The sequence below is a fragment of the Pangasianodon hypophthalmus genome, chromosome 8 (genome assembly GCF_027358585.1).
Source record: "Pangasianodon hypophthalmus isolate fPanHyp1 chromosome 8, fPanHyp1.pri, whole genome shotgun sequence".
Taxonomy (NCBI): Eukaryota; Metazoa; Chordata; class Actinopteri; order Siluriformes; family Pangasiidae; genus Pangasianodon; species Pangasianodon hypophthalmus.
In genome coordinates, this window is record NC_069717.1 from 27277346 (window position 1) to 27295310 (window position 17965).

The 17965-nt window shown below is 38.2% G+C and overlaps 1 protein-coding gene, 1 long non-coding RNA gene and 1 other non-coding gene across 4 annotated transcripts; all 3 read right to left on the bottom strand.

Annotated features, from left to right (window-relative positions):
* Nucleotides 1–1023: 1023 nt before the first annotated feature.
* LOC117597770 (uncharacterized) lies at nt 1024–4347 on the bottom strand. Its single transcript, XR_004578518.2, has 3 exons — nt 2630–4347; nt 2256–2417; nt 1024–2096 (listed from the first exon to the last, which is right to left on the bottom strand). It is a non-coding gene; the product is annotated as an uncharacterized LOC117597770 (long non-coding RNA).
* LOC113546160 (small nucleolar RNA U13) lies at nt 3989–4083 on the bottom strand. Its single transcript, XR_003404692.1, has one exon. It is a non-coding gene; the product is annotated as a small nucleolar RNA U13 (small nucleolar RNA).
* Nucleotides 4348–6043: 1696 nt separating the features above from the next.
* Nucleotides 6044–17168, bottom strand: rnf122 (ring finger protein 122). Of its 2 annotated transcripts, none has more exons than XM_026945715.3 (6): nt 16728–17168; nt 11232–11388; nt 10775–10820; nt 9901–9942; nt 9528–9607; nt 6044–8760 (listed from the first exon to the last, which is right to left on the bottom strand). In XM_026945715.3, exons 1-6 carry the CDS (start codon nt 16750–16752, stop codon nt 8646–8648), a joined length of 465 nt encoding a protein of 154 aa, XP_026801516.1. In that variant the 5' UTR covers nt 16753–17168; the 3' UTR covers nt 6044–8645. The 2 variants fall into 2 exon arrangements, with proteins under 2 accessions (XP_026801516.1, XP_026801515.1); XM_026945714.3 differs by having other exon boundaries at nt 6045–8760; nt 9528–9610; nt 16728–17166.
* Between the last annotated feature and the right edge of the window lie 797 nt (nt 17169–17965).

The window sequence follows — 17965 nt, forward strand, 5'->3', positions numbered from 1 at the left end:
AAAAACCCCAGAGAAACAAATATCTGTCTCTTATAAATAAATACAGCTTTAAAATAAAGAATTCAACTTTAAATAAAACCAGAAGTCAAATGCAAATAAAAAGAAGTCAAATGCAAATAAAAAGAAGTTCAATTTACATAAAATGAAGTCAAATGTAAATACAAAGAAGTCAACTGTGAAAGAAATCAGATTTAAAAAAGAAATAAATATATTCTTTTAAAAAAAACAACAACAAATTGTATTAAAAAAGAAAAATTAACATTAGTAGAAATATAGTAGAAATCAGCTTTAAATAAAGAGTCATCTGTAAATAAAAGAGTCAACTTTAAGTAAGCTATTCGCTTTCCGCTCAGCAGATGACGCCATCACCACCACCCTCCATCTGGCCCTCACCCACCTGGACAATCACATATGTTCGAGACAGATGAAAAAGACCAGGTGATGTGCTAACTAGCTACCCAGACAGCAAATTGGTTGTGGGCCGTATCTGGTTGAATTTAGGCTGTTGTTATGGCCCACATACCACCACGGCCCACTCCCCTCGAATGGCCCTTAAGCTGCTTGCCTAAAGAATACCAGAACCATGCCTGAAGCAGACCAAAACTCACCCACGAATTCTTTCATGTCCCCGGAATCAGCCCTAACTGTCCCATAACACTGCCTGAATCCCCATGTGTAACCCAGAAAAGAGCCAAACTGCCAACATCTTTACACAAAACATACCCACAACTTATCCACAACCCCCAAAACAGCCATAACTACACCAACATTATCCCAAAATCCCCAGAACTGAGCCTGAATGCTACCCTTAGATAATATTTAATCTTTGTGAAATATATTAAAACCGCACGCATTGAAAATATAGTGTTTTATTAACACTGAGGTAAAAATCCCAGCTACATACAGAAAAAATAAAACAATGGGAAATAAGAAACCAATAACGTAACAGTAAGAAAAAAACAAAAGCAAAAGTCACAATACAACTAAAACGACGCAAAGTGTTAAATAATAAACAAGGCAAAATAAAGTAAAAGTGTAGTGCACAAATCAAAGAAAGCAACCAAAAATATAAACGGGTAGTCGTGAATAAATCAAAACCTCAAACAAAGTGTAAATGGACAGTGTAATAAATTAAAGACACCAACATAAACAAAAAACAAACGCAAAAGTCACAATACAAGAATAAGAGAATAAAAACTAGGCAAAGTGTTCAATAATAATAAAAATGTAGAGTGCACAAATCAAAGAAACCAACCAAAAAATGTAAACGGGTATAGTGACTAAATCAAAATCTCAAACAAAAAAGTGTAAATGGGCAGTGCATAAACAAAAGAAACCAACAAACAAATCTGGTTATAAAAGACAAACAAAATAATATATATTTACAGATGTGCAAAAAAGGTTGCAAAAATAAAACTAGAACAATGGGAAATAAGAAAAACCAGTCATAACAGAAGAATAAGACTACATAAAAGGAACATAGTTACAAGAATAACAGAGATTAAAAACTAAGCAGTAAGTAGAAATGTTAAGTAAACCAATAATGCACATAAACAACTAAATGTGCACAAATAAAGTAAGTGAAACCAACAAACAAAAGCTGGTTATAAAAGACGAATTAAAAATATATTTGCAGATGTGAAAAAATGTAAACAAGTTGCAGAAATAAAATTAGAACAATGGTTTAACCAATTAACCAGATTAACCAATAGCAGTAGATCAAGACAAAATAAAAGCAACAGTCACAATATAATAGAAGTATTACAGTTATTAAAATCTGAGCAATAAAATATAAATGTTAAACAGCAAAGCAACAGTGCAAATTAAAGTAAATGTGCAGAAATCAAGTGAAACCAACAAACAAAAAATGGTTAGAAAAACAAATATATTTTTACACATGTGCAAAAGTAAAAGTATGTGCAAAAGTATAAATTATACAATAACAAAAAATTAGTTATTTGCATTAACATTTTGCAGTGGTGTTCTTCTTTTTCTGCCACCCTCACGATCACCAGCAAAATAAAACCACCTTCTGAGAACTTGCTCAACCTCCAGCTCAGTCATTTGCGCACAAACTGGATTTCTTCTTACAGCCTCTAGAATATGAGCATACAGATACAGAGTTAGAAAAATTACATTTAAATAAATAAAGCATATAGTAAAATATAGTACTAAAGAACCAAGACATTCAATATTCAGACATGACATGAAAGTCATGAAAAAGATCTACAAAGACTTGCAACGAAAGCACTTACCAATCACAAGGCACTTTTAAGCTCCAAACTTTGGAATGGTGTTTTTCCATTTATGCCTCTCCAGTTTATGGTTTTAGCAAAGTCACTTATAATTGCCTGCTTCATTATTCTCCAGACAGCGTCCTTCAGATCCACGCCACCCAGCAATCCAAGTTCGAGTACCTGAAACGTTTTTAAGCACGCTGTTAGTCCTTGAATACTTTCGAATAAGGATTAGTAATTACACTACATACAACTTATCAAAAATGAACTCTTTAGATCAGTTTGCTTTAGATTGATCACACACAATTTAATTATAACAGTAATTAGAAACAGATATGTAAGTGATAACAGTAGGCATTAGGGAACCGTCCATAACCGTTAGTGTTACCTACCAGTTTTCGTCTCGTTTCCGGAGATCACTTTCCAGGGAAGTTAATGATCTTAAATCTTCAATTGGAAAACGTTTTAATTGCTAATTGGTTAGCCTCAGTGATCTCCCTGACATTGTGTTCTTTGAGATCCTGAACCATTCTTACAAGGTTTCTTTGCTGCTCCATAACAATTCCAAGTTTTGTTAAGACGCCATGAAGAAGTGCTGAAACATTAAACACAGAAATGTCAGACACGGGGATTTCTGAGGCCATACGGGGGGTTGAGGGTGTCTTTGTCCTTGAGGACTTGGTTGTAGCTCAGTAGATGATGACCAAATCCTTTTAGGTGGTGGTTGTATTTGAGGGGCTTGTGGCAAATTGTCTTTTTGGGGTGCAATAGCCTCATCATCAGTGTCATAATGAACCAGTAGGCGCCGGTTTCGTCTATAGAGAAGGCAAAAAATTTAATGGTCACCAAGTTTGATGAAGCAAAAATAGCATGTCCATGTGAAGATAATATTCAGGGACAAATTCAGTTTAAGCAGTAAGATGTGTATGAATTAGGTTTGTCTTTGTAACTTTTTGTTTAGTTGTAGATCTTTATTCTTGGATTGATATAAAATTATAAAGAAGCAGACTGTCAGACAGTGTCTCAGTATTTGATTTATATTTGCTCCATTTTACTGAATAAACCAATATGAAGTTGGTGCTGTTAAAACAATATGAAAAAGACATTTAAAATTCACTCACAACCATTCATAGACACTGAGGGGGACTTTGGCTAACCAAAACACAACCTAAACCCACCCAGGTTTGCAGCAGACTATTTTCTTTTTCTGGTGGACCAAACTCCAGCCAAGACTCAGCCAAAAAACCCATTTGCTTTTTATTTCTTTTGGTTGGCCAAACTCATGCCAGAGCTCAGCCTAATGCTGTTTCACACAAAGCTCACAATTTGCTAGCTAGCTAAGTATTAGCTCTAGTAGTTGGCTAGCTAGCTGATTTAGAATGTCTGAATATCTCCGTTTCAAAATATACTATTTGTAAAAAACAAAACAAACAAACAAACAAACAAAAAAACAGCATTAGTTAACAAATTTTACCTTACACTATAAGCGATTTGACAACTGTTGCTATGACAACAACTGATATGGGACAAATTACGAGATGTATAAACCATAGGTTAGGATAGGATTTCTTTATTCAAAAGCTTTCTTTGGTACCTCACAGTCTAAGGAAACGTTTGTGTGAAAGCATATTATAAGGAGTCCCATAGTACAACACAAACTAAAAAACAAAACCCTATTCCCAAATTTTATAAAAGACCCCAAAATCTTGCTCTTTGTCAATTTAAACTCCATTATTTCATCAACAAACAAAATTCAGATGGTTTCTGCGCAAGACGTAACAAGAAGGCTGCGCATTTCACAATAAATGTGAACAAACCAATCATCATTATTCTGAACCAGAAGGATCAACACGCACGCGCGGAGAAACCAAACCTGGTCTCACACAACAGCGTTTTAGATGAGGGTAAATTTAACTTTCGCTTTTCAGCTCCTTTCCTTCATGATTAAAGTGAAAATGTTGTACTTCTCACACAAATCCCACTGCATATGCCTTCTATTAAAACACTAACGAATCCAAAATCGACATTTCTTTCTTTCTGTATAAAGGTTTTAATCGTATTCGTGAGTGGTGCATTGTGGGAAATCAGAAGGGCTGTTCAAGTACACGGGTGTGTCCCAATCCGACAATAGCCTACTCTAGTACTACACCACACACAGCGAGTAAATACGTAAAAGTTATTGCTGGTTGTGCTGTTTTCATTAAGTTTTAATCGTATTAGTGAGTAGTGCATTCTGGGAAATCAGTAGACGGTTCAGAAACGAGGGGCGAGCTCCAATCCAGTTCCTATGGGTGTGTTCCAAATCGACAATTGCCTACTTCAATAATAAAAATGGTATCATGATTAAATTCTTGAAGGTTATAGCTAGTTCTGTCAAACTACATTTACATCTATCTGTTCTTAGATAAGGGATACACATTTTTATTTTTTTGTATTTTCCTCCCCTTTTTTGGGATTAACCACCAAAAGTGAACACAGTTTTGGGTCAGGTGTTTCAGAGCTTTTTGTCCCTGATCCTTACATTTATGGACACCATTATGATCGTATATATCTAGAAATAACTACCAGAAAAGTTTCGTAAATGTTCTCCATTTCATTTTATAGTTAGTTACTTCCAGGGAAATGATAAAATTTTTTTGATGACTCAACCAGTACTAATTTTGAGTTTGTCCAATTAAATGCACTCTAGAACGTATATGCACCGCCCCTGAGGGCATTGCTTGTTCATCACTATCAGCTTGTTACCTCAGACTGATGGAGAACGTAATTCAGTCTTTATACACCTTCAGGGTTCTCCATCATTAAGAGTCAGTAATATAATTTTATCTACCAATCAGATGTGTCATGTGGTTCACGGTGACCCTTCCAGCTGTATGTCATCATTGGTGGTGCAGACGCTTGACCTCGGCTCAAAAATGTGCAAAAGGCATCTCGTTGTCTAGGATATCGTCCTCATTATAATGGACAGAAGTGAAAGAAGGCTGTGGAGAGAGATCACTAACCTACTGTAAAATTAGTTTAGAATGAGCGGAGGTGTGGTGTTTCATGAACGTTATTGGTTGTTGTGTAAATCAGTCAAGCACTTCAACGCATTCTGACTTCCTGTTTCAAAAGGAAATTCGTCGAAGTACAGAATCAAATCACGACTTTGAGAAAATGAAGCAGACAGCCATGCTATCAAGAGTAAATGCAGACAAATTTCACTGAGTCAGTCAAGCAGCAGCACCACTAGGTGGTGAGGAGGTGAACTGCACTCATTTCACACACACTTCTGCAGAAAATTACTGGGTTAGATCCACTATGGTCTGGATGTTGTAACACGCATGTCTCGAAGACAGAGACAGTATGTAAGTAAGTAATTCATCTACGGTTAAGGTTTCAGTTAGGGTTAGGGTTACAACATCCAGTACGTAGTGGATCTAATCCAATACATCATCACGCTACAGGCTGCAGTGAGGACACACTCGAAAATTCTGGTGGCCAAAGTTTTTGTCTTAGCCCGTAGTCACATCGGGTCTTAGAGGAAAGTTTTATACAACATATGATCATTTTAAAAGTGAACATAGTTTAAAAAAGCATTTAAAAAAAAAATTGTACTAACAACAAAAACAAAAGCAGCTATATAACATTTATACGTGGTTTAATTAGCCAATTCATGGCATAGTTACTTTAATATACTGCCCTCTACAGGCACAACAGCATAACTGCAATCATATAAGGTGGAATTCGAATTTTCCTTTGTCACGAAAAAGACCCAGTAAATATGAAAGAAAGGCCAAAAAAGCCCACCGTCACAACCACCAGAACTAAAACCTGATGTAAAACTAACACACACACACACACACTGTAAAGACCGGTGGACACTGAAGCATTGCAGTTCTGATTTATTCTCAACACTGACATAAACAATGAAATGTTTCAACAGGAATATTAACTCTGTTACAAAACAGAAGGACACAAAGAGAGAAAAAAGTTTATACACATGGGAACTAATGTTGGCACTGTGTATTCAAACCGATGTCGCACAAAATTTCAATAGATTTCAGTGCTGAATTCAAAGAATGAACAAAAGCTGGGTGATAAACCTCTTTTTTTTAACACATACTTTACAAATATTTCACTATTAATTCTAAAAAGTGACAGAACACAGATTCAGTTTCTGCTACATTCAGATTGGGGTGTATTCATCTATATTATATTATATTATATTATATTATATTATATTATATTATATTATATTATATTATATTATATTATATTATATTATATTATATTATTTTTGCAGAGGAGCCACTTTTCTGGCATTTGCAATCAAAAAAATAAATCACATAAAATGTTAATTTGTCATTTCTTAAATAGCTGCAAGTTCATGAGGTGTGACATAATGTTGACATCTCTCAACACTTCAAAAATATCTTAAATATGGGCAAATCTATCTAATATTTCTTATTATAAATCAAATATAATAGTATTCATCCTGTTTTAGATGCTTTTACACATTTCAAGCTTTTCTTATTCTATTGGCAGATAATCTTTCTTCTTTCTAGAAACAAATTCTTGAATTAGAAAAATGAGCTGATAATAGCTTGAAAATAATAAAAATGGCTTACTAGAAACAGGTTTAATAATCATTTATTTAGTTTATTGTAAACTATTTATAATAATAATGGGAAAAACTTTATAAACATGGCTATATTCATGGCTATATTCTTTTTACTTGCTAAGATTTTATTGGTGCTTGGCTAGCAATTTAGTAATTACAGTGTTATTTTAGCTGTATAAAGCCTTTTATTTGTAATCTACCAACATATCTGAGAGAAATGTTGATATTCCTGACAGTTTTGTCTCATTTCCACTGTCATTTTGCCTTTAGATTATCCATAAAACCTGACCTGTTACAGTCTAGCTAAGTGAATCTGCTAGCTAGCCTCTGTCACTAGCTTGTTTATGCTCAGCGCCTCATTTCCAAGTTGCCTAGCAACAACAATTCCTACATGAAGGGTTCTGTGTCAAAATGGAGGTTGTGTATTTATCATGTTTCAAGAAAAGTCCACATACACAGCACACTCTTCAAATATTCATTACTTCCCTGCTGAACTTTTTTTAACAGCTTCTAGTTCAGGAGTTGATTCATGTTTCTCAATATGGCAGAATCCAAAGTAGTTTGGTTAGCGGTCAATGCTAAATGTAATTACAGTGTAATTGTAGTCTTACAGACACTTTTCCTACTAATTTACCAACACATTTGAGGTAAATATTGGTATTTCCAATGGGTTTGTCTTGTTTCTGCTATAAAAGAGTCAACAGCTATGTGTTTAGTAGCTAAATATTATCATAATTTATTAGCTTGCTACTGCTCAATGACCATATTTTGTATATAGTGTGTTTGTATTCTATAAAACATTTTGATAACACTTTTCTTCCTAGCCTTATAAGAAAAGCAATACAACCAATACAAGTGGCCATCTGTTTAAAATTAAAGAAGTAGTATGTGATTTTAAGAGCCTTCTTCCACCTGCATGAAGAATTTCAATTAAAATAAATATTTTATGGTATACAGACACACACAGTATGTGAAATATGGCCACTAAGCTTAAAGTAGCTAATGAATTAGGCTAACAATTTAGCTCATTTATGCTCAATGGCCATATTTCACATATTGTGTGTTTGTATTCCCTAAGATACTTATATAATTTTTATACTGTCCATCTCTAGAATCTAGAACAGTTGTAAGAAAAGCTGGCCATCTGTTTAAAATTAAAGAAGCAGTACGCGATTTATAGAGCCTTCTTCCAATTCCTGATGACTTGCAATTGAAAAACATTTGCAGCAAGCCTTCTTCTTCTTTTGCAACCTTGTATAACTTTTAGCCTTTTACCAGGCAATGCTCTGGTGTGGCTGGGGGTGGAGCTAATTTCTGGCCCAGAAAATTGTAAAAAAAAAAAAAAAAACAGAAGCCTGAGAACAGAAAACTAGCTAAATCCATTATATGGCAATGTTACAACTCACAATCATTGAAATCATACGATTGTTACAAGTCTAGAAACACTTTTAAACGTTACAAAAAAACATCATGAATCTGTGCTGGTGTTTCAGAAACACAGTTGCTAGTTTGTGAAAATGTAGCTGGAATTGGTGATAAAACACACACACATGCAGCATTGTGTACAACCGTCTTGGGCTCATCAGTGGCAGTGTTCAGTTAAGTGGCAGTGTACAGAACATCGCTGGAATGTGCATGGATCATCTCAGCTCCTTCTTCTTCAGCCATGTTTCTCCTCTGTTTACTGAGGTCCAGTTTGAGACAAGGCCTGGATCAGCCAAAAGGTCCAGCAGCTCTGAGTCAGATTTCGAATTAAATTGTGAAAATTAAAGCGTCTCTTCATACTCGAAACATTTTCGTCTCCTCTAGACCAGCTCGTCCAGCAGTGTGCCTATGCTGTGGTGCTGCTCCGATCCTCCACCCAGGGCCTTGTTACACATGGGGCACACACACCGCACCTCCAGCCACTTCACCACACATCTGCAAAAACAGGTACTTCAAAATTATTGGAACCTTTAACAAAATGAACAAATATGTAATAATCTAGTGATGCTGAATAATCTAGTGAGGCTGACCACCTCATGAGGCCCACCCTCCAGATTGTGGAGCTCTTACATAAAATGCATAAAGTTTGTTTATATATTTTTGGTATTTTTCATCTCTCACCCATGCTCCCCTACAATTCCTTTGAATACCCTAATAAAAGAACCATTTCTATATTGATTTGCATGTATGTCTCAGGTAATTAGCTTGTACAAAGATCAATCTACGTTCAAGCCTTAACCTCTTGGCAGAGGCAAACATTTTAATCGGAAATATGGCATCTTTTTCGAACTGATGCTCATGCTATGTCCCGCACTCAGAGGAAAGTGCTATCTGCCCTCTTCTGCATATGTAAGCTCACAGGCGCCTACGATTGGCTAGTGCTACTGTGAGGAGAGAGAATATGCCCCTCCCACCCAGAGAGCACTCATTAGAATATTAGGCCACACCCATAGGTAGTTCTCAGATCTGTCTAATCAGTGAGATCTTTCTTGTTTTTTTGTTTTCTTCTAATTTTCTGGAGGTTTAACGGCATCAACATAAAAAAATGTAGATGTTTTACACCATATTTAAAAAAGTGACTAGCTGTCTGATGGCTTTGTAAGTTTAAGTGGATGAGGAACTGAATAATGAAAGCCAGGTCTGTTGTGTTCAATGCTTTTGTCTGTGAGAAAGGCCAGACGTCACTCGGATGTCTTCCTCACCTCCTGTGGAAGGCATGTTGGCACGGCAGGACTCCCAGTTCGTCCTTCACCCTGAAGTCCTCCAGGCACACAGCACATGTCTGCTGTGGAGGTGACACGGAGACACACAGAGCTAGAGATAAAGAGCCATACACACAAACAGGGGTACAGATACACACACAGACAATATATAAAAACAGACATCCAGACACGAGACACAAGGACTTACAGAAATAGAAACAGAGAGATGCATGGAGAGAAAAGAAAGGAACAGAAACAAGCAGGGACTAAAAGTAATGCACAAAGAGACATGCAGAGAAATACAAATACAAGCGAGGACAAAAACATGCCAGTGTGAAGACACAGAATAATAATATTAGCTCTGTGTCTTTACCCCATGAAGATTCAACTTCTTTGTGTCCCCTTTCAAGATGACCTGCAATTGAGTACAGACCAAAAATTAAAAAATCACAGAAACTGCAATTTGTAGACTCCTGATACTTACATACTGTTTTAATCTTCTCCTTCACGAAAATCAAAATTATATATATAATAATAAATATCCTGTATATATATATATACAGGATATTTAAATTTTTTTTGCCACTGATTTTCTCCCTAATTTTCTCCTTGCCAATTCCCACCCACCATCCATGTCTCCCTTATCATGTGACAGCTACCACACTAACACATGCTTCCCCCGTGACACATGAAGCTGCCAAGCACATCTTTTCGAACTGCTGCTCCTGCTGCATCACAGGGCAGTGTAACACACTCAGAGAAAGTGCTATCCATTATTGACATGTGATTGACTAGTATTGCTGTGATTGATCGAGGAGAGGGAGTATGCCCCTCCCACCCAGAGAGCATGGCCAATTTTACTCTCTTGGACTCCCGGTCACAGAATGTGTGTCTGTGGCATCGTCAGGATTTGACCTGTCGTTCTCCGGACGACAGGGCAAGCGCTTTTCTGTTGCGCCACTCAGGAGCCCACTGAGCAACTGTTTACCACCACACACTGCCAGAGAAATGATGGAGATATCACAGATGAATAGTGTGTGGATAAATATGATTTTATATAGAACATTTAAAGAAGCATGATCACTGCTTTATCCCTGTGCTTTCCAACAATTCCGAAAAACAAAAGAATCTGTGGAACGCTATGATCAGCCTGTTTTTGTTTCATCCAACCATAATATCGATCAACGCCTTATTTAGACAAAGCAAACAGCAGGATATTTGTACACTTATCTCTCAGACTCTCTTACCTCTTTATATCCAAACCTCTCGCTTTGTGCCTGGTGTCTCAGCTTACTAATGAAGACAAAAAAAAAAAACAAGAGAGACGTTAATTACTAAATAGAGAAGTGTAAAGGTGTTGTGTGTCCGGCCTATTTTTCTGATGATACAATAGACCTTCAGTAAATCAGAAAAAAAGAAACGCTGAGATCAGGCGGTATTGTGCTGTTATATAATGCACATGTGTGTGTAAATAATAGCAGATTAAAATAGCTTCACATTTGCCCTAAATGTGTCCACACTGAGGTGGAAATGACCTGCCGCCTAGAGACATGACTGTGGCAACTTCCTCTCCCCTACCGCCTCACTTCCTGCCACTGCTGGCTTTCACATCATTGTCTTTTCAGCTCAGAATTTAAAAATGTGTTTGTGCCTGTGTGTGTTTGTGCGTGTGTGTTTTTGTGTTTGTGTATGTGTGTGGTTTACCTTATAAAGTAGCAACAGAATATGAGGCTGAGCACGAAGACGAAGATGCCTGTCCCAAAGATCACCATGTAGATGTTGAGCGGCAGGTCCTGAAATGTGACGGGTGGCATGGTGCACGACTTATTGGAGAAGATCAATCCCAAACTGCAGAAGCACCCTACACAGGGAGTAGGAAAGATTTAGATCAATCCCAAAACGCAGAAGCACCCTACACAGGAGTAGGAAAGATTTAGATCAATCCCAAAACGCAGAAGCACCCTACACAGGGAGTAGGAAAGCTTTAGATCAATCCCAAACTGCAGAAGCACCCTACACAGGAGTAGGAAAGACTTGGAGCAATCCCAAACTGCAGAAGCATCCTACACAGGGAGTAGGAATGATTTGGATCAATCCCAAACTGCAGAAGCACCTTACACAGGGAGTAGGAAAGATCTGGATCAATCCCAAACTGCAGAAGCACCCTACACAGGGAGTAGGAAAGATCTGGATCAATTCCAAACTGCAGAAGCACCCTACGCGGGGAGTAGGAAAGATCTGGATCAATCCCAAACTGCAGAAGCACCCTACACAGGGAGTAGAGAAGGTTTGGATCAATCCCAAACTGCAGAAGCACCCTACACAGGGAGTAGGAATGATTTGGATCAATCCCAAACTGCAGAAGCATCCTACACAGGGAGTAGGAATGATTTGGATCAATCCCAAACTGCAGAAGCACCTTACACAGGGAGTAGGAAAGATCTGGATCAATCCCAAACTGCAGAAGCACCCTACACAGGGAGTAGGAAAGATCTGGATCAATTCCAAACTGCAGAAGCACCCTACGCGGGGAGTAGGAAAGATCTGGATCAATCCCAAACTGCAGAAGCACCCTACACAGGGAGTAGAGAAGGTTTGGATCAATCCCAAACTGCAGAAGCACCCTACACAGGGAGTAGGAAAGATCTGGATCAATCCCAAACTGCAGAAGCACCCTACACAGGGAGTAGGAAAGATCTGGATCAATCCCAAACTGCAGAAGCACCCTACACGGGGAGTAGGAATGATTTGGACCAATCCCAAACTGCAGAAGCACCTTACACAGGGAGTAGAGAAGGTTTGGATCAATCCCAAACTGCAGAAGCACCCTACACAGGGAGTAAGAAAGTAAGGTTTCTTACTTTTTATCCATTTAGAGGTACATTTAATGTTATGGAATATCTGTAAAACAAGTTTGTTCTTGTCTCAGAAGTTGCAGCTTTACCTCTGACTGTTACAAAGCACTGACACTGGAGACTCCTTCTATAAGTGAAACAAAAACTTCACCATATCAGCAGCCTTCTGCGAAATATCATAGATTTTTCACAGACACCAATCATGCGATAAACAAGAAGCTGAGGTTGTGTAAGAGTAATGAGAGTTTTACAAGCCTGGGTCTGGTTTCCAAATAACATTGTAAAACATATAATTATTTACCGGTAGAGACAGAGTGCTTGATGTGTTGCTCGCTCTACCAGCTAACCATTTAGCCATGACCTTTGTGTTGTGATGCTTTTAGGAAACTCCGCTCTTATCTCCTAAAACCACATAAAAGTTGATGAGATGTACTGTTTTTTCCCCCAACTGGTCTCAAAAGAAGCGCAGTGATTTGGGATTGCTGCTAAATGACAGGAAATTGCAACACGTCTCTGATGGTGTGTATGAGGAGCAGGCCAGACTTCCCTCTCAGTGCTTTTGTTGTGCAAGAACAACAAAAAAAACCCCTCCAAATTTATCCTGCGGTTTGGATGCTGGCAAGAAGCCTCACATACCCTCCTACACACAAACCTCACACACACAAACCTCACACACATAAGGTGCGAATATACAATAAAACAGCACGTAGAAGGAAAAGTACGTCCAGCATTCGAAACACAACTTTCATTTTACTTCAGATTCAGTCGAGGAATTTGTATGAATTTTGCTTCTTTAGTTCTGCGAGCATAATTTAGTAGCAAGGGCATTTTCTGCTTTTGTTCCAACAAGAATGGTGCACAAAAAAATCTACGGTGTAGACAAAGAGTCAAATGTTTTTTGCAATTATTTCATAATAAAATGAATGAAAATGAAGTACAAGGCAAACCCTCCGATACACATATAACTGCTGTGTTAAATACGAAGTGTACGCAGAAGCAGATAGATTTTTTCATCTCATTCTCGCTGTTACATTCTCTAAAGTTTCGATTTTGTTAATTATTCAGCTCCTTGAAGCTGTCTGATGCTAAACAGTCTCCTTAGGACTTTACAAACATATGATTAGAAAGTGTTTGAAATGTTGTGAGTAAAAGACAAAAGTGCTAGGGGAACTCATTTTAACACAACGCAACAAGTCTTTTACTTCGAAGAAGGCATTTTTATCCACACCGTCTTCATCCATGCGGCTCGGATGAAGTGCTCTCGCTCAGAGGAAATTCAATAAAAAGCCATTTTCCCCCCGTTTTAGTTTTGTTCTGTCTTATTTGGCTGTGTGCTCTCGAGCAGTACTTTAGCGCTCTATAATGACTCACATACTCCGAAATCAAATCACCAATCGCTTCATTTCTGTTATCCTATTTCGCAAAGTGAGCTTTTGAGTTGAACGAGTTCCTTTTGAGTTCATCACTCGAGGAATCAGTATCAGGGAGCCAATGTGAGAATTAGTGCAGCGTTTTTTAAAAAAAACCCAAAACAAAACAAGAGATTTAGATTAAAGTAGAGTGATTAAAGTCAATTTTTTTCTTCTAAACACTTGCATCATTGGCAGAACTTGTGATGGGGACGCAACATTTTCAAAGTCTGGAATGTAATATTTAGAAAGTGAATCCTTCGACGTCTAAAAATATCAGGTTAGACGTAGTCACGTTGAGAGTAACGTTAATGCGGGGTTAATCTGGTACTACTATTGGCAGATCGTCAAATGGAATTGTGGGTAATTTAGGAAAGCATTATATACAATTCTATTGAAAAATAAATCAGGGGGGATTTTTCCTTTATGCGCTGTAGTAAAATCTACAAAATCCACAATAAGCATAAATACCCTGAAGTACCATAAGTACCATAAGTACAATAGGTACCATATGCTATTTTGTACTGTAATACAGTAATTATTTCTCTCAGGGAGTTCCTCATGAAGCGTGATGACTGCAGCGCGGCTTCTCTCATGTTGTGAGCGGCGCTTGTTGTGCTGGCCCGCTGACCTATATCGCCAAGGGCACCGACATGTTGCCAAGACAACGCAAGGAAAAAAGCCCCTTTTCTAAGAACAGCTCTCACATCTGAACACAGTGACGGCGTTCCCCAATTCCACAGAAAATCAGGTGCATCCAGGCGATGATTAGACTCAGTGCACTATAACAGCTTCCGAACATTGGGATCGAGATTACTAGGACAACTGACGTACGAAATAAAAACCGGCTCTGTCCTTCGAAAGCATGCAGGAGAAGACAGAAAGTCTGTTCCTTATTTTGGTAAATCTGTTACAGAAGTCCTTTTCTGGTGTAGCTCCCACGTCATAGTGGAGCCATTTGGAAAATACTGACATATAATGAGCTAATGAGTCAGTGTGTTGCTATGCTGTTCCTCGGTTCACACAGTTGTAGAAAGCAGGGCTTAGAATGAAAAATGTGCCTTTGTGCTCCAAGAGAGAAAAACATCAAATATTAAAACCTCAGGAGCGTGAAAGGGTCCCTTTAGTACTTTCAGTAAATATGGAATGAACAATGTAGAAAATATAAAAGCCGAGTTGTGCAGACTTCAATATTATTTGCTGTTATGAAGTGGACTGTTTGTAACAACGTGATATCAGGGGGAAAAAAATGCGCATTTTCTAAGATTATCACCGATAACGTCAGTACAACAACAACATATTTCATAAAAAAAGAAATTTAAACCTGCCAAAAGAGCAAGCAGTGTAGTCCTGCTGCCAAATGACTCCTATAGGAACAAGGAGCTGATTGGATGTTAGCTATGATGATGGCATTGTTTTATTTTACGTATTGTTCTTTTCCCTTTGTTCCTTATTATTTTCATGTAAATCGATTTTTTTTTCCTGTTTTGCTTCTTCTACTAAATATCATAATTCAAATCAAGTGCTGTGACACCTTCTGCACCGTATGATATGATCGAGATAAATGGTCAAGTCAAGTCAAGTGGGTTTTTATTGTCTGGAACGAAATGTCGTTTCTCCAGAACACAGAACAGTGCGCAAGACTACATAAGGTGCAAATACACAACAGTGTGAGACGACAATAAATACACAGGACAATGAATACACAGAACATGGGCTGTAAACTGTAACCTACCACAATTATGAATAAATATGTCCAAGACACTAAAGTCCATCAAAATATATATTTATTATTTTAGACTTGTATAGTCTAAGATAATAAATACATATTTTGATAGACCTTTTATGGTCTGGTTTTCATTCAGTGTGCAGACAGACTTTGCCTTGGATTGACTTCACACACCTGAGGACATATTTATCTCACTTGAGCACAACTATCCCCCTTCCTTATGTCTAAGACACATATATTTACATTTTGGCGTCCATTTTCGTCCCATTTGTACATTTTTAAAATAAAGAAATTGTTGAACTTAAAAGGTCAGATTGCAATTTGACAAAGATTACACATTTTAATCGATTAAATAATGATACATACTTTTCCCTCGTGAGTCATTCCCTCACCAGTCTCTGTTTTTTCTCTCTTTACATTATTAAGACTAAAAAAATCACAGCTTTTCATGTTGCCAAGAAGCCGCAAAAGCGTAAACTCTTCCATCCCGAAGACTTTCCTATGGTTACGAAGTGCTGGCACTGGAGACTCCTTAAATAAATGTTATATAAACATCTCCTTACATCTCCTTATCTGTTTAAGTGGAGCGTCCACCTTACAAGTGCAATCTGTTACTATAGAAACAATAACGTTTCAGAATGAGAAACCTTGTGCCACGTTGTGGTATAATTCATGTGATCATACAGGGGTGCCAATAGAAATTCTGGTCCTCCTGGAGAATTTTTGTATTCCAGGACGCCTACTCAGGTCCCTGGGAATCATTTCCAGGATTCCCACTTTCCTTTAACCTGGACACAAATTGTCTTGGATGTCACCTGTGATAATTCACATAAATTGGAAGCTTGATAAGTGCTGGATGATTAGATCTATCCGTGTCGGATAGATCAGATATCAGGCAGATCTTTCCTTTGGGAAAGGGATTGGGGCATCCCTAGGACCAGTTATCCATGAGGTCTGGATTAACCGGATCAGGCTTTTTGGATGAGGAGATAAACTCTGCAGGAGGAGTGATGACCACCACTGCACAAACATCTGTCTGACTCCAAGGGCTTGTCAATCATCCTTATGCATCATCATCATGCATCATATCTTTAGTTTGGACTGAGTGCATCAGGGAAATGCCTCAAAATGGTAAAAAGACCAGGGCAGATGGACAGAAGGACAGGAAAGACAGAAGCACAGAGGGATGGTGCTGATTAGATCTTACCGTTACACCACTGGAATGGTTGCATCAGTTGATCCCTGCCACAGCAGCTCTGTGTTTATATTGTTTCCACAGCGCGACTTCGTCTTTTATCCTCTCTCTCCACCAATCTATCCAGATGTGACCAGATGTCCAGCGCATCCACGCTCATTTTTACACCAGAAGTCCAAACAGCTGTGTTTGTGATTGAAGTTTGCGCTCCCAGCATCACATTGCACTGATAAAAAAACCACAAAGACACATGAGATCTAACCAGATTAGATCAGATCAGATCAGATCCTTTCCTTTCCCACACGCCTGCGGTCACTTGGGCTTGCTTTTGAATTGCTAACATCTCTGCTGTTCAGGGTTTGATCTCAATCCTCCGTGGGGGAAAAAAAACACGCTGGCATCCGCGCCAGAAGCAGTGAATCCATGAGGAATCGTTTCGGTTTGAACGACTCTTTCAAGCGAGTCGATTCGGAAAGTGTGTCACAAACCACGCGCATGCGCAAACGCACAATCCTTACTCCTCACTGGAGAAGTCTTGTAGCCATGTCAGAGTAACTATCACACTCATAAAAATCGATTAATGTACCAAAAATGCACAGAATACCCATAATGCACTTGCAGGTCACTGAACAAATAAAGTGTGAAGTGATTTTTAACATATTTTGAACAGTTTAATAAACAATAAGATAACAACTAGTGAACAACTGAACAAGATACTATATACACAAGGATTTATATCTCAAAATAAGTGAATTATATTAATAAAATAAATATTTAAGTGAAATATGTAAGGGGACACGGTGGCTTAGTGGGTAGCACCTCGCACCTCCGGGGTTGGGGTTCGAGTCCCACCTCGGCCCTGTGTGCGTGTGTGGAGTTTGCATGTTCTCCCTGTGCTTCGGAGGTTTCCTCCGGGTACTCCGGTTTCCTCCCTCAGTCCAAAGACATGCACTGTAGGCTGATTGGCATCTCTAAATTGTCCAGAGTGTGTGAATGGGTGTGTGTGTGTGAGTGTGTATGCGTCGGCACCCCGACCAGGGTGTCCCCCACCTTGTGCCCCGAGTCCCTTGGGATAGGCTCCAGGCTCTCCACAACCCTGTGTAGGATAAGTGGTACAGAAAATGGATGGATGGATGAAATATGTATTAAAAATTAAGGTAAAGAAAAATAAGTGTTAGCCTAAGACTTCTTGCTCTAGATACTAGCTAACTAGCTAGTTAGCCATGACATCTTTTTCCTTTTAATTACAT